Below are 22,800 nucleotides of genomic sequence, written 5' to 3' on the forward strand. Positions count from 1 at the left end.
CTGGATTCCATGATAGCCTGTAGTCCTTGCACACCTAGAGAAAGAGGGAGGGGGGAGAGAGAGAGATTAAGTCACGAAACAAGGAGGAGATAGAGAAACGACAGAATGGGAACAGAGATGAAATCATTATTACAGTTCTCTGATGTTGCTGTCATTTCTAACGCTGCTGTGGTGATCTCATTTACAAAGACACTGCACTGTCTCACACACACACACACACACACACACACACACACACACACACACACACCTTCTCCAATAACAATTTGCGCTGCAGACCAAGGGAAGAAACGCCAGGCGAAAAGTTAGAAGAGCGAGGCTACACACGAGAGAGATCCAGAAATAAATAATTTCATTTTGAAAAGAGATGAGAGTAGAGGGAAGCTTAGAGGAGAGATGAGGATAAATGTTTGACGCTCACCATATTCATGAGCATCGTTGGTTGTCATCGCCTCGTTCTTGTCATTCTGCCTAGAGAGACAGACATTAGACTGGGGTTGGGGACGAATCTTCTTGTACATGGCAGCCTGCTATACTCAATCCTGTCCGAGGAAAGCTTAATTAGCCATGCATGATTGAAGGCTCGATGTCGCCGAGACAAGGCTGGCTGTGCGAAGGGAAGGAGGCCGTGGCTGTGTTTATATATGCATGCGCGAGTGTGTGTGTGTTTACGAGTGCTTTGACATGTGTATGTTTATACAATGAGTATACCAAACATTAGGAACACCTTCCTAATATTGAGTTGACCCTCCCCACTCTGAATGGCACACATACACAATCCATGTCTCAAGGCTTAAGAATCCTTCTTTATCCTGTCTCCTCCCCTTAATCTACACTGATTGAAGTGGATTCAACAAGTGACATCAATAAGGGATCATAGCTTCCACCTGGATTAATCTGGTCAGAGCAGGTGTTCTTTATGTTCTGTGTACTCAGCGTATGTGTGTGTTGTACCAGACTGACAAGCTGGGAGAGGGCTAACCTCACTCGGACCTAGACTTTCTCCTCCCAGTGTTTGGCTGGCTGGACCTTCAGGTTGTAGTTATGGAAGATCTTCTGGTGAAGCTGCACCTGGGAGGGGGAGATTTGGATAAGGACTTCTGATTTACAGTTTTGATTTGATCAACATTATTTAATTTACCAGCAAACAAATCACTCTCCCTCCATCTCCCCCCACAACAGGTCATTGTTTGTTTTTCAACACCCCCACTGGGTCACAAGGTCAAATTCAAAGGCAATTGTCGTTCAGGAACCTGGGTAGTAGGAACCCAACACGTCTCCGAAACCATTAACCCTCACACACACTCCCAACTGACACATGCCTCCACACACACACCCAGGTCCAGAGTGTGAAACAGGCCAGCACAGCCGCTACACCGCCGTATAGCTACACCAACCTGCTTGTGCGTGCAAAACGTTTCTCCCTCGCTCTGTCTCTCCTCTCTTTATAGGTGGGCGTCGTCCGCTTGGGGAAGCTCTCGCCTGATTGGCCGGCGGTGCTGGGATTGACAGGATGGAGGAATGGGTTTTGGCCTATGGAAGCCACCGTAGTCAGATACCTGTTGTTGAGGTTTGGTCGGGGTGGGGAGAGGGGGGCATGACAATGGTGATATGTTTGGGGAGAACAAAGTGGGAGAGCTTCAGATGATCACTCCCCCCATAGGAAGGAGGGGGGTATACCGGAGACGTCACACATCAGGTCGCACCATGCTTTTGGTGGAACCCTCATTGCATGCTACCCCCTAATGTCTCTCTCTTTCAATTTTCTGTCTGTCCATCTGTGTCTGTCTCTCTGTCTAGTTAGACTATCCGTGGCTCTCACTCTACTACCCCCTCCAGACTCAGATCATCTCTCTCTTTCTTTCTCTTCTTCTGTTCTTTGATGGAATGGCAGGTGTTCTCAACTCTGCCCAGTGTGTGATATGCAGATCATTAGAAACCTTGGGGGAACTCCAGCACACACACAAACAAACCATAAAACACCACAGCAGTATTCAACACCTGGTCAACACACTCAAACATCACCATCAACAGAGGTAATCAGGCTAGAAGGCAGCCTCAAGGGCTAAATGCATGTGTAAATCGGAAAAACATAGGGACAGGAGTTTACGTTCATGACAATCCTACAGGAAAACTCTGTGTCTTGTTGTATCCTATGGGCGTTTTCATAGAGGAAAACTAGGGCCCAGAGTTTTCAGGTCAAGTCAAACAGTCTGTTGACGAGGCCTCCCACTGTGTGTGTGTGTGCGTGTGCATTCTCCATTATTATGTGTAGGGATTGCATTTTGACAACAGATGGAGCCTTTGATTTGACTCATCTCAGATCTTTATTTTAAAAAACTAAACAAAAGCACGACAAGCTTAACAGACAGGTGTGTATGGGAGAGAAGAGAGAAACAATGATTAAGATAGGTGGTACAGATTTCTACAGTAATGTGAATTCCACAGGCGGTTGGTGTATATATATATATATACATACATACATACATACATACACACACACACACACCAACTGCCTGTGGAATTCACATTACCGTATAGTATACATACAGTGGGGCAAAAAAAGTATTTAGTCAGCCACCAATTGTGCAAGTTCTCCCACTTAAAAAGATGAGGCCTGTAATTTTCATCATAGGTACACTTCAACTATGACAGACAAAATGAGAAGAAAACAAAATCCAGAAAATCACATTGTAGGATTTTTTATGAATTTATTTGCAAATTATGGTGGAAAATAAGTATTTGGTCACCTACAAACAAATAAGATTTCTGGCACTCACCTGTAACCTCTTCTTTAAGAGGCTCCTCTGTCCTCCACTCGTTACCTGTATTAATGGCACCTGTTTGAACTTGTTATCAGTATAAAAGACACCTGTCCACAACCTCAAACAGTCACACTCCAAACTCCACTATGGCCAAGACCAAAGAGCTGTCAAAGGACACCAGAAACAAAATTGTAGACCTGCACCAGGCTGGGAAGACTGAAACTGCAATAGGTAAGCAGCTTGGTTTGAATAAATCAACTGTGGGAGCAATTATTAGGAAATGGAAGACATACAAGACCACTGATAATCTCCCTTGATCTGGGGCTCCACGCAAGATCTCACCCCAGGGGGTCAAAATGATCACAAGTACGGTGAGCAAAAATCCCAGAACCACACAGGGGGACCTAGTGAATGACCTGCAGAGAGCTGGGACCAAAGTAACAAAGCCTACCATCAGTAACACACTACGCCGCCAGGGACTCAAATCCTGCAGTGCCAGACATGTCACCCTGCTTAAGCCAGTACATGTCCAGGCCCATCTGAAGTTTGCTAGAGAGCATTTGGATGATCCAGAAGAAGATTGGGAGAATGTCATATGGTCAGATGAAACCAAAATAAAACTTTTTTGTAAAAACTCAACTGGTTGTGTTTGGAGGACAAAGAATGCTGAGTTGCATCCAAAGAACACCATACCTACTGTGAAGCATGGGGGTGGAAACATCATGCTTTGGGGCTGTTTTCTGCAAAGGGACCAGGACGACTGATCGGTGTAAAGGAAAGAATGAAAGTGGCCATGTATCGTGAGATTTTGAGTGAAAACCTCCTTCCATCAGCAAGGGCATTGAAGATGAAACGTGGCTGGGTCTTTCAGCATGACAATGATCCCAAACACACCGCCCGGGCAACGAAGGAGTGGCTTCGTAAGAAGCATTTCAAGGTCCTGGAGTGGCCTAGCCAGTCTCCAGATCTCAACCCCATAGAAAATCTTTGGAGGTAGTTGAAAGTCCGTGTTGCCCAGCAACAGCCCCAAAACATCACCACTCTAGAGGGGATCTGCATGGAGGAATGGGCCAAAATACCAGCAACAGTGTGTGAAAACCTTGTGAAGACTTACAGAAAACATTTGACCTCTGTCATTGCCAACAAAGGGTATATAACAAAGTATTGAGAGAAACTTTTGTTATTGACCAAATACTTATTTTCCACCATAATTTGCAAATAAATTCATAAAAAATCCTACAATGTGATTTTCTGGATTTTTTTCTGATTTTATCTGTCATAGTTGAAGTGTACCTATGATGAAAATTACAGGCCTCTCATCTTTTTAAGTTGGAGAACTTGCACAATTGGTGGCTGACTAAATTACTTTTTTTATATATGCCAAACACACATTCTCACTCTGGTAAATTAAATGTATACACTTGGTATTTTATAGTATCTGGTTTTCACTGTCTTTATCCTCCCAACAAATATATAGCAATAAATATATTTTAGTAAAACCAGGGTCTGTATTCAGAAAGCATCTCACAATAGAAGTGCTGATCTAGGATCAGTTTAGCCATTTAGAACATAATGAATAAGATTCCATCGACTATGGGCTGATCCTAGATCAGCACTCCTACTCTGAGATGCTTGATTGCCCCAGAACTACAGCAATGTCACACTTCAGCACAGCAGATATAGAAAAATAAACCCTTCCATGTACAGTATAGAGTCGCTATGTCCAAGGCATGTAGAGGATCTCGCTATGCATGTCTGTTTTGGAGGCTGGGGCAACTGTCATGGCTTCTGTGGTTTCAGTGAGGTAAAGTTTGGGATCTTGTGTGTGTGTTCATGCATACGTGGAGTGTGTGTCCAACGTTAGGGGTACTTAAAGGGGTCGCTGGGGGTGTGGTTGAAGCTGGCGTCGGCAAAGATGCCCAGGGTTCCCACAGTAGTGAAGACCACAAAGATCCACAGGAACATGCGATCCACTACCATGGCTACATACTGCCAGTCCTCCTTCAGCTGGAGGGGGAGGGAGAGAAACAAAGAAGAGACAAAAGTCAGGAAAGTAAAGGGATAGAGAGAGAAAAGGAATCCATAACAGGAATAAATAGGTACGAGTGAAGGAAGAGAAATAGACGGAGCTATGGGGAAATGTACAGGTTAGAAGCTATAGACATCTAGACTTTCCCTTTCCTCTTAGACCCCTCTCCATCCACTCAGCCCATGCCCAGACCCTATATAGATCTTCAATATTTTTCCAGAAGCTGGAGAGGGAAACTAAAGACTTCAAATGAGAACGCTCAACCCAGGCAGGTCCCCCACACAGCACTCACAGCAGCAAAGTCCTTCTCAGCCTGTAGCTGCTCAGCGATGTAGATGATGGCCTCGATGGCAGTCTTGAGCTCCGGAGGCAGAGTCAGGTAGTGGCTGGGTCCGTCGATGAATTTCCTCAGGTCAGTACACATGCCCTCAGACTGGTACCTAGACATAAACAAGATACAAATGTCCAATCCCGAATAAATTACTACTACCTCCTATTCCCTATACGCCTAGGCCGTTTTGTGGCTCTGGGCCTGTATTCATAGTGTCTCAGGGTGCTGGTATAGGACTAGTTTCCCTTTCTGATCCTAGATCAGCACCCATTAAAGCTGATACACTTTATGAATAAGGGCCCTGAAGGCAATGATTGGTGTAGGCAAAACAGGGTACATTTCTGCCTCGCTACTGTATCAGGGATTGCAAAGTGGACCTAAAACTTCAATCTTCTTATCTTTTCACATCTACAGAACTGCATAGTGGGTACAGGGGTTGATTTGAGAGAAAGGACGGGTAAGGGAGATAGAAGGGGTTAAAACTAGTCCAGATGTCAGCACAGAACAAGCAGGCAGAGATGTGCAGACAGGCCCAAACCCCACAAGGCTCATCACTAATTAACCAGCCAGCTAACAACAGTCTGCACTTCCTGTCCCTGCATGTTGAGAGAGAGAGGAGAGAAGGTCAGATACACTTCCTTTCAGCTTCTCCCTCAGCTCTTTAGCTCGACTGGGCTTTTTCCTGCTGAGCGAAGGTCAGAAAAACTCCCACTCTTCTCTTCTCTCAGCTCTTTAGCTAGACTGGGCCTTTTTCTGCTGAGATAAGGTCAGAGAAGCTCCCTCTCCACTCCTCCTCACAGTTTCTCCCTCAGGTCTTTTAGCTAGACCGGAGCAGTTTTTGCTGACAAAGCTGTCCTGAAGAAGTGGGGTTGCCATGTGTTATGATGGGTTGCCGTGGGTTACAGAAGGTTACTAGCTATAATGATGGGTCGACACAGCTTTACTGCGAGTTGCCTTGAGCAAGGTGGGCCCTATGGGCCCTGGTCAAAAGTAGCGCAATATCTAGTAAATAGGGGCCATTTTAAACCTCTAATCCTGGACATATTGAAATTATTCTACTAGTGAACCAGATGTAGTCTCTTCTCTCGGGTGGCGGCATCCTAGCATCTGTTTTGTCTGAAACAGCCCTCTGTTGCTGTAGCCCTGTGGAAACTGTTAGTGTTGCAGTCTTCTGTAGCTACCACCAGGAGTCAGCATGGTGCTGTGTCTTTTAGCCTGGCTATGGTGTGGTCCTAAAGCATCTCCCGGGCAAACAGGCAGGTCTTCTATCGCTCTCTGTAGTCTATCTACTTGGTATTCCGGGCAAATCCTGGCATTACAATGCAGTGGTGTGTGTGTGTGTCTCCCTGGCCGGCGAGGCGAGCAAATCACCACTGACCTCAGCAGCTCGTCTCCCTCTCTGTTTTTCTGGGATGAGCTACCTGACTGAGGGGGATAGACTCCTCTCTCCTCTTGGTCCCCCTCTCACAGCATCACTTCATCAGGGAGATGTAGATGAGTAATCAGCGAGACTAATTAAACTAAGACCGGCCACCAACGGTGCCAAGACACACACTAAAACCAATTAAGAAGGCCAGGGGGGGGCACAGGCTGTGTAGGGGGGGCGGAGGGGCGTGGGCAGAGAGATATTGCTGCCTCATCGAATCGCTCTAGTCGTCACCCCCCTCTCCTCCATCTCCGAATCGCAGAGCCCCCCCACACACACACCAGGTCTAATGTGTTAGAGGCGATTTGCGCTGATCATCATTATTTTAGCAATGATTTTCGCACTCTCTCTCACGGCCTCAAACTTCAATTCCCCTGTGAGTTGATTTAGAGCGGCGGGAGAACGTGCCTGTGGTTAATAAAGCTGTAGGTGCCAGCGTGCTTTTCAATGTGTGAGTGTGTGTGTGCGCTTGCGTGCGTGCGTGCGTGACTATGCGTGTGTGCGCTTGCGTGCATGGCTCTGCGTGTGTGTGTCTGTGTAAATGACCTCCAGGGAGGGTTAAAACATGTTCTCAGACACCAAGTTATCCATTAGGTCCTCATGGCAGGAATCCCTGGGGGGCTGCTCTTCCTCACACTGAATTAGTTAACAGTAAATGATGGTAGTTCACCTTAGGGGACACTAGGGTAAGTCAATGACCCCAGAGGTGAGTCGTCCCCAACAGACCCATGAGTAGAGGCTGTGGCTAAGTCTCAATTGGCACCCTATTCCCTACATAGTGCACTACTCGCACTGGTCAAACGTAGTGCACTATGCAGGGAATAGGGCGCCCTTTGGGAGTCAGCCCAGGTCAGTACTTTCACCAAGTAATCTGTGATAGTTGCACCCCTATCTCACAGCCATCTTTACCATCAGAATGACAATTATATATATATTTTTTTAATCATTGAATTGGTGCAAGCTTTGGCTGGAGGGAGTTTCCACCATTGTTAAACCCACGATGGGGAGAATAGGTACACTTAATATGGCCGCTGGTCCCATCTATCACATCACAGACACAGAAATCAAATGGGAATGCATATTCTAGAATGACCTTCAAATTGCCATAGAGATAGTTAGAGGATTCAACTTGGATATAACCCACTTTAGCATGGACATTGCCATTGAGGACTTCCATAATTTTAAGTAGTCAACTGGGTGGAGATTCCTATGGGTTGGGCGCGATCACCCAATGAGCAGAGCATTGTCTTCTTTAAATAGGGTGCTATCACAAAGTTTCTAAACCCAGAGTCGCAACATCGTGAGACTTCCAGAAAGGCTTGCGAAACAGACCAGGCCGTGAATTGGGGTTTGAGAAGTCAATGAAAGTGAAAAATTCTTGCTTAGTTGTTCATTTTCTCTAAATCTAAAAGCCACGACCTAGATTCGAGCCGCTGTCTTAAAGATGCACTATGCAGAAATTGCTCAACCATTTCCTGGTTGCTAAAATTCTCATAGCCTCATTTCAGTTCATGTGACAAAACAAGCAAGTATAATGTAGAGCAGAGCAGTGGTCATCAAACGGTCGATCGCGGGTCGATCTCCATGGCATTCCTAGTCGATCACCAAATATTTCTGTAAAAAAACAACAATGATAAAGCCTTGCGTTCCTATTTATATATATATATATATATGCCATTTAGCAGACGCTTTTATCCAAAGCGACTTACAGTCATGTGTGCATACATTCTACGTATGGGTGGTCCCGGGGATCGAACCCACTACCCTGGCGTTACAAGCGCCATGCTCTACCAACTGAGCATTAAATGTATTGCCCCGTTGACAGTAGTTGCACTTGATTCAGCAGCCCTAGCGCCGGGGAAGTCAGTGTTCCCATTTTATGAAGGTAGAACTCCAGCTACCCGGCAGGCCCAGAGAGCAAATCAAGTGAACCTATAGGCCTTACCGCTGGCCAACCAGTTAGCTTAGATCACTGTGTCTATAGTTTCCTAGAGCCACAGACTTTAAAAAGAAACCTCAAATGCACAGCAAAGTTGATACGGTGAGATTTCAAAACCATGACTAGAGAGACTCAATGAATAGAGCAAAGAGCAGCTGTTTTTTAAGAGTAAGTTCAATGTTGAAGTTGTTTCCAGCACTGTCAACACTCTGTTAAAGCCATAAAATGCGTGTTCTCCCTACTTCCACTCACACTACAACCAGCACTGTAATAGGAGTAACCACCATGAATTGGTGCATGAGGCAGAAATAATGCAGTGCAACTTGAGATTTGCTACCAGCTGGAAGACTGCGTCCCCTTTTCTCAGCGGAGGGAGGGAGAGCGGAGGGACGGTGTCAGTGAGGTGAGAGGTAGCCTCACCACTGCTCCCTCCCTTAGTGATGGGCCATTCGCAATTTGCATATTGCTACGACTGTTTTTTTTTCCATAGCTCAATGTTATTCTGCAAATAAGTTACAAAATAATTATCTGAAGAGGGTGAATGTTCACTGCAGAAACAATACATAGCGGGGAAAGCACATCTGGTCCACAGTGATTATTTTCCAGTGCGTAAAAACAAAATGTACAGATCTATATATTTTGGCCAGGTAAAAATGTATTTCAAAACACATTTCACGATCTGACATAATGGTAGCCTGCCTTTTGGGATTTACATTGGAGATGTGACATTTTTTTCATGGTTCTAGATTGATTTTAAAACCTCTTGGTGTTAGGGGGCAGTATTTTCATTTTTGGAAAAAAAAAACTTCTCGTTTTAGGCGGGATATTTTGACAGGAAGAGATGCTAGAATATGCATATAATTGACAGCTTTGGATAGAAAACACTATCCAAAACTGTGAAGATATTGTCTGTGAGTATAACAGAACTAATGTTGCAGGCGAAAGCCTGAGAAAAATCCAATCCGGAAGTGCCCCAGGTTTTGAAAGTGCTGCGTTCCAATGACTTCCTATTCAGCTGTGAATGTACCATCAACGAGCTTACGCTTTCTACGTATTCCCAAAGGCGTCTACAGCATTGTGACAGTTTTACGCATTTCTGGTGAAGAATAGCAATAGGTGGCCACATTGCGTAAGTGGTCACATGGTGGCTCCGAGAGAGATTCTCGCGTAAAATACAGAGGTAGCCATTATTCCAATCGGTCCTAGTGAAAAACGAATTGTCCCGACGAATATATTATCGAATAGATATTAGAAAAACACCTTGAGGATTGATTCTAAACAACGTTTGCCATGTTTCTGTCAATATTATGGAGCTAATTTGGAATATTTTTCGGCGTTGTGGTGACCGCAATTTCCAGGCGATTTCTCAGCCAAACGTGAAGAACAAACGGAGCTATTTCGCCTACAAAAATAATATTTTTGGAAAAAATGAATTTTGGCTGTCTACCTGGGAGTCTCCTGAGTGAAAATATCCAAAGTTTATCAAAGGTAAACGATTTAATTTGATTGCTTTTCTGATTTCCGTGACAAGGTTACCTGCTGCTAGCAAGGCTATGCTAGGCTATGATAAACATACACAAATGCTTGTCTAGCGTTGACTGTAAAGCATATTTTGAAAATCTGAGATGACAGGGTGATTAACAAAAGGCGAAGCTGTGTTCCAATATATTTCACTTGTCATTTTCATGAATAGGAATATTTTCTAGGAAGATTTAGGTCCGTTGCGTTATGCTAATAAGTGTCAGATGATGACAACGGTCCCGTTCACGGGATGGAGTGTCACTACAGGTTAAGTATTTTGAACGAAGAGCCGTTTGGGAGCCTGCTCAATGAAAATACTCTGAAAGCCCATCACTACCCTCCCTCCCCTCACACTGACCATCATATGCAATCAGTCCAGTAAAAAAAAAAGTTACATTTTATGCTCTCTCAGCTGTGCCTCACAAGTAATACAACAAATTATCTACTACCAAATATCATATCAAAATGGTCTGAGAAGAACATTGGCAGGGCAATTCAAGCGTAGCCAATATGCAGTTATAATGTATTGGGCCTATAGTCTACTGCACAAACCTCATTGCTACAGCACTGCTTTTAATTGGTTAATGTTGCATAGGCTCATTTTAAGTCATGTTTTAAAACAAATCTGAGCGGTAGATCTCGGCTTGCATTTGGACTCAAAGTGATCTGGACTCAGAAAAGGTTGGTGACCACTGGTGTAGAGAATAATTCATTGTACCCTCTAAACCGCTGAGAAATATATTTTCAGCTGTTTGAAGTTGCTGTACAAACCCTAAAGTAAACGATGCAAAAAAGAAACTTAAGAACAGGAAGCATAGAAATTGTACATAGAAATTGTGTAATATTTCTATGCTTCCTGTTCTTAAGTTTCTTTTTTGCATCGTTTACTTTAGGTTTTGTACAGCAACTTCAAACAGCTTATATATATATATATATATATATATATATATACACATTTCTATGTGAATTTGGTCAGGTCACTATCGAGGGAGTGCCTTGATTTGAAGGCCTGCACATGCACAGTTCGTCGAGAGACGACTGTTAGAGCCAATGACGTGTTTGAGCTTAGCTAGCCAACGTTGCCATGACATAGCTTACAAGTGGGATTGGGAACTGCTATTGGATTTACTGCTACTACAGGTGGCGGTAAATCACCAATATTAGCATTACACTGTTTTCAAAAACAAAATAAGAGAATTGACTACTTTAAAATGAAGACTGCCTCAATGGCACCACCCTTGCTGTTACAGATGCCATAATGGCACAGATACAAAATGAGACCTCTTCATCTCTTTGGTGTTGGGTTAACATTTGACCCCCTCCCCAGTGACCTGTAACCCCTGACCTCTCACCTGTTGGGTTTGGGGAAGAGGAAGCAGGTGTTGGGCTTGCGTATGAAATACTCATCAGCAGCGCGGCTGATAGCCATATTGTTCTTCTCCCTCCTGGGGGGCTGGTCCAGGGAGAGGGGCATCTCCACCTTGGGCCGCAGCATGCCCAGGTAGGGGGGCAGCATGTGGATGAAGATCTGGGAGGGGAGGAAAGGAAAGGGAGGAAGGGGAGAAGGGAGGGCTTAGCACGGCAGGCAGCGTAACATTGATTGAACGATAGAAAAATGCCTTGTTTTTTTACTGCATGGGGATAATCATTCAAAGTAATATTCAGTGATATTCATGGATTTGAACAACCTTCATGGCTTTCCAGAGACCTACTGTCAGTAATGAATGTTTCAGTGGATATGTCTGTAGAAATACCTTCAGAAATACCATGAATCAGCATGTTATTATCAGCAAGGCTGTTGACCAGCTGTTGCTTCCGCTAACTATACTTGTATCTCGTGTGTGTGTGCGTGTGTGTGTCCGTGTGTGTGTGTGTGTTCGCCTCTCTTTCTGAATGGTGGCAGGTAGCTGGTTCAAATACCTGAGCTGACAAGGTGAAAAATCTGCCGATGTGCCCTTGAACAAGGTACTTCACCCCAATTTGCTCCAGTGGCACCGTACTTCTATGGCTGACCCTGTAAAACGTTCGGCAAACTCATTCCACAGAGGGCCAAGTGTGGGTTCTCTCCTCCCTTGTACTCGATTGATAAATTAAGGTCACTGATTAGTAAGGAACTGCCCTCACCTGGTTCTCTGGGTCTTAATTGAAAGGAAAAACCTAAAACCAGCAGACACTAGGCCCTCCACGGAATGAGTGACACCCCTGGTCTAAAACAACACATTTCACTGCACCTATCCGGTGTATGTGACAAGAAAACATCTACATACACTGTGTACAAAACATTAGGAACACCTGGTGACTGTCGAGGTGAAAGCTATGATCCCTTATTGATGTCACCTGTTAATTCTACTTCCATCAGTGTAGATGAAGGGGAGGAGACATGTTAAAGGATGATTTTTAAGCCTCGAGACAATTGAGACATGGATTGTGTATGTGTGCCATTCAGAGGCTGAATGGGCAAGACTAAATAGTTACGTGCCTTTGAACGGGGTATGGTAGTAGGTGCCAGGCGCACTGGTTTCAGTGTGTCAAGAACTGCAACACTGCTGAGTTTCACGCTAAACAGTTTTCTGTGGGTATCAAGAACGGTCCCACCACCCAAAGGACATCCAGTCAACTGTGGGAAGCATTGGAGTCTACATTGGCCAGCATCCCTGTGGAACGCTTTCGACACCCTGCAAAGTCCATACCCCGACCAATTGAAGCTGTTCCGAGAGCAAAAGGGGGTACAACTCAATATTAGGAATGCCAAGAGAGTGCAAAGCTGTCAAGGCAAAGGGTGGCTACAAAAATATATTTGTTGGACACTTTTGGTTACTACATTATTCCATGTGTCATTTCATAGTTGTGATGTCTTCACTATTCTTCTACAATGTAACACTATATAGTTGGAAAGCTACTGTCCACCAGTCCAGTGTCAGATATACACTCATTGAGTTTGCACTAAAGCCGACCTTCTCGTTCTGTGTGTGTGTGTGTGTGTGAACGTGTGCTTGCATTTGTGTGCGCGCTTGTGTCCACTCAATCACTCCGACACACAAGCCAGCGCTGCATGTGTGTGTGTCTGAGTGAACACACCGTAGAAAACTATTTTTTGCATCACTGAGTCTCAATGCCTCAACCCTCTCATTCTCAGAAGTAGTCGTATCAGGGAGGAAAATTCAATCAGGTGCCAGTAGAAAAGCTATTGGGGCAACGGACTGGGAGCGTCCACATGCGTCTGTTTGCAGATAATGGGGCTTAGATATGAGAGAGAGAGAGAGAGAGAGAGAGAGAGAGAGACCGTGTCCGAATACCCGTACTTGCATAGGCATTTTTGGTATGCGACAATGGAACGTTTTATAGTATATGACATTTCTAAAACATAGTATACTTTAAATGCCAGGATGTCACTCATTTTCGTCAAAGCTGCCAAGCGCCGACATCAGAGCGAGAACTATCAGACAAGCAGCGCCTGCCAGCATACACACACGGACGAGCACAAACTCACACGCGAGTACGCACAAATGTACACAGGCACACGCGCCAGAGGAACACACCCAATAAACCTCTCCCAGCTCGAGATAACACACTTCAACTAGACGAGCAGTAGGTTAAGAAGAAGGAGGATGTAGTATGTACTGTTTGGCGGCTCTCTTGTTTTTCCTCAATCCATGGCCTTTTAAACAACCCCAGATTTCACTCATCTTTACCGGTGTTCTGTTACATCATGCACAGTCCGAGGCTATGTTCCCCAAATGTTCCACTGAGGTCACCCCTTAAAGTTCCCATGTATTAGTCCACCGTGGTCAGTGTGTATCAGAGGTGGCTGGCGGGAGGAGAAATCAGAGGACAGGCTCACTGCTATGCCCGAGATTGATGAATGGAAAGGGTTTGATACCATTCTATTTATTCCATTCCAGCCATTACAATGAGCCCGTCCTCCGATATGTCCTCCCAACAGCCACCTCTGATGTGTATCTAAAGAAGGGGACTGAGCCTCATAGACGACATACTTTCTGGAAACAGCTACCGTTTCAGAATGAGGGGGTACTGTAGCTCTGCTGTCTGTCTGTCTGTCTGTCTGTCTGTCTGTCTGTCTGTCTGTCTGTATTGAAATTTAAAAGTCTGTATAGGCACAGTGAGAATCTTTAGCTTCTCAGACAGTTATTGTACACAAGTTATTGCATAACAGTCTGTGAATCTTAAATATATTGTAGATGTGTACAGGGCTCTCACACTTTAGCCAGTGTGGACACTTTTTTAGGTAGGTACAGTATAGAAACTGTAAGCACAGTAAATCACTGCATAACATAACAGGTCCCGGTTGGGGTATTAAAGTTTGTTCAGAGATTAGAGGACAACTGTGAAGTGTTTTTGAGTGTGAGTTACGGTATATTTCATAACAACTATAACTCTATCAATCCTTACATCAGGCTTACCGTTACTGTGAGCTTTCTGTAAGGGGAACAGGCTTAGGGGAGAGGAAGAGGCGAAGTGCAGGATGGGAGAGAGAGGCAGGGAGGGGTGAAGAGCGAGAGGAAAGAGGTGTAGAGAGAGAGAGAGGTGAAGAGCGATAAAAAGAGAGAGGGAGAGAGAGAGAGGCGGATGGAGAGAGATCTGGCATGTACAGCCCAGTACAGGACTCATAAATCGTTCACTTTTCATTCAAAGCAGATTATTTATTCATTCCCACAGCACGGTAGAATTGTTGAGTGATTGACATCACAACGGCATAATCATCTACCCCACCTCACAGAATATTGAATGGGATAGATTAGTGTTTTGCGTGTGTGTATGTGTGTGCGAAGTGTGTGCATGCGTCTCTGTTTGTGTCTGTCTGTCTGTCTGTCTGTCTGTCTGTCTGTCTGTCTGTCTGTCTGTCTGTCTGTCTGTCTGTCTGTCTGTCTGTCTGTCTGATGGGCTCAGGGACATAGAAGTGTCCAAGAGAATGACATCACTCAACAAGGTCACAGGACCGAAGCTAGAGACAACCCCAACCTGACGGCTGAGCTGAGAGACATGGGTTTGGAACAGAGAGTGGAGCTGAGGTACATGGAGGCCAAACTGACAGCCGGTGAGATGGAGGAACTGAAGAGAGAATGCCGTGTTAGTGAACAAGGTGGTCGAGCAAGGAGTGGTCTGAGCGTCACCAAGACTGAACTGCAGAGGCACAAGAACCCAGTGGATCAACTGAGAGGAGAGGTGGAGGAGCTGAAGAGAGAGAGAGAGAGAGAGAACGCAGGCCTGCTCTGCTGCTTTAGGCCACCCAGTGGGACCCTTCAATGCTGACACCTCTCTGGTCTACACCAATGTCCTCACTAACATTAGTAACACCTACAGCCCTGATACAGGGCCTTCACAGCACCAGTGAGAGGGATCTACTAGATCAGATTCATTGGTATGGACAACCGTATAATGGCGGCAAACAACTACAACGATGGACACAACCAGTACTGTATGTATCCAATGCAGTGATTCTGTTGCTGGAGAAAGGAGACGTGGTCTCCATACGCCGGGACTCGGTATGTTTATTGAAATCAGCCTGTCTTCAGTGGCTTCCTGCTGTTTCCTATGTGATGAGAACACCATATCTGAGGTTTAACTGATTTCGGTGGATGTCACATTGAAACTCTAAGTGCATTCCTGAATTTGACAATAAAGGCTTTTTAAAATCACTCTCTCTTCTTCACATAAACAGACAACGAAGTGTGGACTAACCCACAATGGTCATAACCAATTAAGGCTAACTGTCACCTTTGATCCAATGTGTGATGCCACAGTGAGTAACAAGCATATCTGGTAGTGATCTCTGATCTCTGCTATATCCAATTTGATTTAAATTACAGTCAGCTCAGGAAGTAAACTGACGTTCAAATTCCATTATTTCTCAGTGCTTGCTACTCACTGTGACATCAATACTTTTTCAAATTGTATTATATATATATATATTTATTTTGGGGGGGATTTTGAATTTTTGTTTACTTCCTGTATTGGCTGAATTTAAATGGAATTTACCACAACCCTGGATATCGCATTTCACTCTGTCCTATGTGGCATTCCCCATTCACTGCGAGTACACTGATATGCTAACCAGCTAATGAATAGATCCTGTCAACGGGTCTCTCTGCTCAGGAAGGAGAACTCCTCAGTTGAATATCTTCTAGTTGTTGATGTACACGCACTTTTAGGGGAGGGGAAAAAGGAGGAGGAACAGAGGGAAAGGCACGTATGGACACACACACACACAAACACCTTCCCGCCTGCCTGAGACTCCCTTTAGAAACCTTCTTCTACCTTCTTCTATCGTTTTCTTCTGCATTCCTCCTCCAACCATCATAAATAGTTTTTGCGTTTTCATCATATCAGTTTCTATGAGGAAAGGAAGGGAGATAGGAAGGCATTTTTTGGGGGGGGGGGGTCCTACAACAGGGATGCCCAATCTCACCTTGCGGACCCACATGGGCATGTGGTGTGTGGAGGGGGACCGGTGGTGCAGGTTGAGGACCACCACACTGAGGATGACTGAGACGGTGACCAGGATCATGGTGAACATGAGGTAGTTGACAATGATGGGGACACCCAGGGAGGTCTCGGGGACCTTGTCAGCCAGCAGCAGCAGGAACACAGTCAGGGTGAGCAGAACGTTGATGGACAGACCCATCTTCTCACCTGGAGAGAGAAAGGAGGACACACAGAGAGATAAATAGATGAACAACATACAGAACAAATATTTTACACATAGGTTAGAGATGACACACACACACACACACGAGCGAGAGATCTATATATACACACTGACATTATACAGAATTGATATTATACGATTTAGATATGGATACACACACACACTTTCTTTCCCCCACACACACCCCATCTCCTCCATCCTCCTCCCGTCCCCAGTTGCTACCAACACAGAGGACACACAGCGTGAGTCCTCCCGTGGTCAGGTTAATGCGGTGCACAGCAGATATATAAAGCCTAATAGGTTATTAACAGAGGAATTATCCCCCTTTAAATCATTTGTAACATGTCCTTAGTCTGGCCTACTGAGCTTGTGTGTGCAAACGAATGTGCGTGTGTGTAGTTAGTGAGAGGAAGGGAGAAGACAAAGGGGATTGATTCTGTGTGTTAACAGTAGCTGGCCCATTATGTAATCCATCAGCTAATGACTTGTAATGGGGGGGGGGGGATTCATCTCACGAGGCAGGGAGCCCTAAAATAGCATATCATCAAAATCAATCAATTGCAACACATTTTTGGACTCATTCAGCGGTTTTAACCTGATTAAGCACAATACCATTTTGAAATTTTATGTTGAAAGTTCCATTTATATTCCTAAAATGTATGTGGAAAAATGTTGCTGTCACCGCCATGCGCCCTGATCGTGAACGCACCTTTCTTGTTTCTCCTTTCCTATTGATGAAGCTTTTGTCCGGTTGAAATATTTATTATTTATGACAAAAACAACCAGAGGATTGATTTTAAACATAGTTTGGCATGTTTCTACTAACTTTTATTGTACTTTTAAAAAACCTTTAATCTGGAATTAGTGCACTCGCCGGATTACTGGACAAAAAGCGAACAAAGAGGAGGTTTTTGCTCATAAAGAGGGACATTATCGAAAAAAACAAACATTTATTGTCTAACATGGAGACCTGGGAGTGCCACCAGATGAAGATCAAAGTTAAGTGATTAATTTGAATGCCATCTGTGACTTTTGTGACACCTCTCCTTGTTTGGAAAATGGCTGTATGGGTTTCTGTAGCTAGGAGCTATCCTAACATAATCACAAAGTGTGCTTTTGCCGTAAAGCATTTAAAAAAATCTGACTCAGCGGTTGCATTAAGGCAAAGTTTATCTATAATTACATGCTTAACACTTGTATCGTTTATCAATGTTTATGATGAGTATTTCTGTTATTTGATGTGGCTCTCTGCACTTTCACCAGATGTTTGTTTGAGAATGCATTTCGGACCATAACGCGCCAATGTAAACAGAGATTTTTGGATATAAATATGAACGTTATCGAACAAAACATACATGCATTTTGTAACATGAAGTCCTATGAGTGCCATCTGATGAAGATCATCAAAGGTTAGTGATGAATTTAATCTCTATTTCTGCTTTTTGTGACTCCTCTCGTTGGCTGGATGGCTGTGTTTTTCTGTGATTAGGTAGGGACCCAACATAATCGTTTGGGTGTGCTTTCGCAATAAATCCGTTTTGAAATCGGACACTGGTTGGATTTACAAGAAGTTTATCTTTAAAATGGTGGATAATACTTGTATGTTGGAGGAATTTTAATTATGGGATTTCTGTTGTTTTGAATTTGGTACCCTGCAATTTCACTGGCTGTTGTCGAGGTGGGACGCTAGCGTTAAACAGCTTGGAGGTTAAACAGCTTGGAAAATTCCAGAAAAGGTCATTGCTCAAGAAGTTTCTGGTAGGCTAATTGACATCATTTGAGTAAATTGGAGGTGTACCTGTGGATGTATTTCAAGGCCTACCTTCAGACTCAGTGACTCTTTGCTTGACATCATGGGAAAATCAATAGAAATCAGCCAAGACCTCAGAAAAAAATTGTAGACCTCCACAAGTCTGGTTGATCCTTGGGAGCAATTTCCAAACGCCTGAAGGTACCACGTTCATCTATACAAACAACAGTACGCAAGTATAAACACCATGGGACCACGCAGCCATCATACCACTCAGGAAAGAGACGCGTTCTGTCTCCTAGAGATGAACGTACTTTGGTGCAAAAAGTGCAAATCAATCCCAGAACAGCAAAGGACCTTACTTCCAGAGTTGTGGCAAAATGGCTTAAGGACAACAAAGTCAAGATTTTGGAGTGGCCATCACAAAGCCCTGACCTCAATCCTATAGAAAATGTGTGGGCAGAACTGAAAAAGTGTGTGTGAGCAAGGAGGCCTACAAATCTGACTCAGTTACACCAGCTCTGTCAGGAGGAATTGGCCAAAATTCACCCAACTTATTGTGGAAATCTTGTAGAAGGCTACCCAAATCGTTTTACCAAGTTAAACAATTTAAAGGGAATGCTACCGAATACTAATTGAGTGTATGTAAACTTCTGACCCACTGAGAATGTGATGAAAGAAATAACATCTGAAATGATTTTCACATTTTTAAAATAAAGTGGTGATCCTAACTGACCTACGACAGGGAATTATTACTAGGATTAAATGTCAGGAATTGTGAAAAACTGAGTTTAAATGTATTTGGCTAAGGTGTATGTACATTTCCAACTTCAACTGTATATTTTGGAATGACGGGTGTTGATTTCGGGAGGCTGCCATCACAGAGCAGGAACCATAACCCTTTTTCTGTTAACTTCAAGGAATCACGACCAGTCATAGGATATCAACACCGTCAACGGTTGGCTGCCATTTAAGTGATAGTCTGACTGTCAAATCAGTGAATTGGTATGTGGTCAGCAACTTTTACAGAGAGACCGACTCACATTGTCAGTGCCATTTGAGACTGAGAATTACAGCTGCATTTTAAGTCACATATACTTCTCACCAATTTAACCATCTAGAGATAAAATAAAAACAGGCCCTCTATAATAGAGCGTCTATTGGGACAGTTAACATTTAACGTCCCGACAAAAATTGATATAAGCAAGTGACGTAACAAAGTTGCTTAAAGGACACCATTTTTCACACCTTAAGGAGTGGGTTTGTGGCCTTTGTCATCTCTGCAAACAGGGAGTACACATGCATGTGTGTACGAGACCTTGAGGAGGGGGGCGGCATAGAGAAGCAGAGAGCTGAACAGAGACAGAGAGAAAGAGACTGTCTTTACATACAGAGCCACAGGGACCCGTGCTTACACGTATCCTTGTACTGTCTGCGTGTTGTGCTGCTATGCTACAGTGCTATCACAGTGTGGCCAAAGACCAACACCCCCCCCTCTCTCTCCAACTCCCCTCCTACAGAAGCCTTGGGTCCATAAAGAGAAACATGTACACAGGTAGGTGGGTTTTAAGCTCTTTTAGTGTTGAAGTGTGTGTGTGTGTGTGTGTGCTTGCGTGTGTCTTGGAGCCTGAAGGAACATTCTGTGCTCGTGGTCACCCATGAGTTGTTGTGTGTGTGTGTGTGTGTGTAGGAAGATCATAGGTCATAGGAAAAACACACCATTTCTGCACAATGAGAGACTCTGTGATAGTTAGCCTGGTCTTCCACTTTGCCATAATATACATTAGAAATGGGGTGGTTCAAGCACTGAATGCTGAAAGACGTGATATATCAGACTGTATAACAAAACATTTATTTTTACTGCTCTAATTATGTTGGTAACCAGTTTATAATAGCAATAAGGCACCTCGGGGTTTGTGATATGTGGCCAATGTACCACGGCTAAGGTCTGTGTCCAGGCACTCCGCATTGCGCGTAAGAGAAGCCCTTAGCCGTGGTATATTGGCCATATACCACATCCCCTCGTAGCTTATTGCTGAAGAATGCCAGACACGTAGCACTCATGTCTGTAGCCATGAAGTGCTTTGAAAGGCTGGTAATGGCACACATTAACACCATTATCCCAGAAACCCTAGACCCACTCCAATTTGCATACCGCTCAAACAGATCCACAGATAATGCAATCTGTATTGTACTCCACACTGCCCTTTCCCACCTGGACAAAGGGAACACCTACGTGAGAATGCTGTTTATTGACTACAGCTCAGCGTTCAACACCATAGTGCCCTCAAAGCTCATCACTAAGCTAAGGATCCTGGGACTAAACACCTCCCTCTGCAACTGGATCCTGGACTTCCTGACGGGTCACCCCCAGGTGGTGAGGGTAGGTAGCAACACATCTGCCACGCTGATCCTCAACACTGGAGCCCCTCAGGGGTGCGTGCTCAGTCCCCTCCTGTACTCCCTGTTCACCCACGACTGCATGGCCAGGCACGACTCCAACACCATCATTAAGTATGCAGATGACAACAGTGGTAGGCCTGAACACTGAGACAGCCTATAGGGAGGAGGTCAGAGGCCTGGCCGGGCGGTGCCAGAATAACATCCTCTCCCTCAACGTGATCAAGACAAAGGAGATGGTTGTGGACGACAGGAAAAGGAGGACCGAGCATGTCCCCATTCTCATCGACGGGGCTTTAGTGGAGCATGTTGAGAGTTTCAAGTTTCTTGGTGTCCACATCGCCAACAAACTAGAATGGTCCAAACACACCAAGACAGTAGTGAATAGGGCACGACAAAATCTATTCCCCCTCAGGAAACTGAAAAGATTTGGCATGGGTCCTCAGATCCTCAAAAAGGTTTTACAGCTGCCTGGTACGGCAACTGTTCAGCCTCTGACCGCAAGGCACTACAGAGGGTAATGCGTACAGCCCAGTACATCACTGGTGCCAAGCTCCCCGCCATCCAGGACCTCTATACCAGGCGGTGTCAGAAGAAGGCCCTAAAAATTGTCGAAGGCCCCAGCTACCCCAGTCATAGACTGTTCTCTCTGCTACCACTTGGCAAGCGGTACCGGAGCACCAAGTCTAGGACCAAAAGGCTTCAACAGTTTTTACCCCTAAGCCATAAGATTCCTGAACAGGTAATCAAATGGCTACCAGGATTATTTGCATTGCGTCTCCCCCCTCCAACCCCTGTTTTACACTGCTGCTACTCTCTGTTTATCATCTATGCATAGTCACTTTAACTATACCTACATGTACATGTACATGTACATATGACCTCAATTAGCCCAACTAACCGGTGCCCCTGCACAATGACTCTGTACCGGTGCCACCTGTATATAACCTCGTTACTGTTATTTTCACCGTTTTTTTTTCTTTACATAGGTATTAGGTAAAACAATAGATTTTTTAAACTTAAATTGCACTGTTGGTTAGGGCTTGTAAGTAAGCGTTTCACTGTAAGGTCGACACCGGTTGTATTCAGCGCACGTGACAAATAAACTTTGACTTGATTTAGCAGACGCTTTGATTTGACTTATGGGTGGTCCCACTACCCTGGCACTACAAGCACCATGCTCTACCAACTGAGCTTCAGTTGGACCATACTACAACAGAAGGCTAATTTTAAAACATGTATTACCGATCTATATGGTTCTATAAATTAATCTGTTCAACCTACTATTAAATACCGGCTATCCTGTTTTAGGATGAATATCATGATGAACACGGCAATATCAACATAGACATCCACATACTCCTTGAATGTATTAATTTCACTCATTCTATAACACACTGTTCTCTCTGCTATATTAGAAGGAGTTGCACCTAATATCTGTCTTGCATTACACCCCTAATAGTTAAGGTTAGTATTAGAGGATGCTAAACTGATCCTGAATCTGTGGCTCACCAGCTTCAAGGTTAGGGTTATGATTAGGGTCGATGAGGCTAAACTGATCTTAGGTCGGTGCCTATGTGTGGTGAGCGCTCTGGTACATAAATCCATTATTATTACACTGATCCTAGACCTGTGCCATCTCACCAGCATCGGGCGGCAGGTAGAAGTTGAAGATGGCTATGCAGGTGAGGAGGATACAGGGGATGATGATGTTGAAGACATAGTAGAGAGGCTTCCTCTCGATGATCAGGTAGAAGGTGATGTCTTCATACAGGTCCTCACGGATCTCATTCTTCCTGCTGGGCTGGTGGCGGATGTACCATTCACCACTCTCTGGGGACAGTGGGTGTTTGGTAACATAATGAAAACGTATCCAAAACAAAGTCTTTTTTTTTAGTGAACATACACAGCAATGAAGATTGTTTTAATCATCAGTGTTCTAATCTCTTCTCTAGCCCTGGTCTCAAATAGT

The 22,800-nt window shown here is 44.4% G+C and overlaps 1 protein-coding gene across 3 annotated transcripts in view; it reads right to left on the minus strand.

Annotated features, from left to right (window-relative positions):
* Window positions 1–2,070: 2,070 nt before the first annotated feature.
* Window positions 2,071–22,800, minus strand: part of chrnb1 (cholinergic receptor, nicotinic, beta 1 (muscle)) — a 40,733-nt gene continuing 20,003 nt past the window's right edge. For all 3 annotated transcript variants that reach the window (XM_052459723.1, XM_052459724.1, XM_035783671.2), the window contains exons 7-11: window positions 22,473–22,661; window positions 16,439–16,662; window positions 11,364–11,539; window positions 5,087–5,234; window positions 2,071–4,772 (exon numbers count right to left, since the gene is read on the minus strand). In XM_052459723.1, the coding sequence (XP_052315683.1) occupies window positions 4,626–4,772; window positions 5,087–5,234; window positions 11,364–11,539; window positions 16,439–16,662; window positions 22,473–22,661 (884 nt within the window). In that variant the 3' untranslated portion in view covers window positions 2,071–4,625. The remainder of the gene's footprint in view (window positions 4,773–5,086; window positions 5,235–11,363; window positions 11,540–16,438; window positions 16,663–22,472; window positions 22,662–22,800) is intronic.

Source organism: Oncorhynchus keta, chromosome 13, assembly GCF_023373465.1.
Source record: "Oncorhynchus keta strain PuntledgeMale-10-30-2019 chromosome 13, Oket_V2, whole genome shotgun sequence".
NCBI lineage: Eukaryota > Metazoa > Chordata > Actinopteri > Salmoniformes > Salmonidae > Oncorhynchus > Oncorhynchus keta.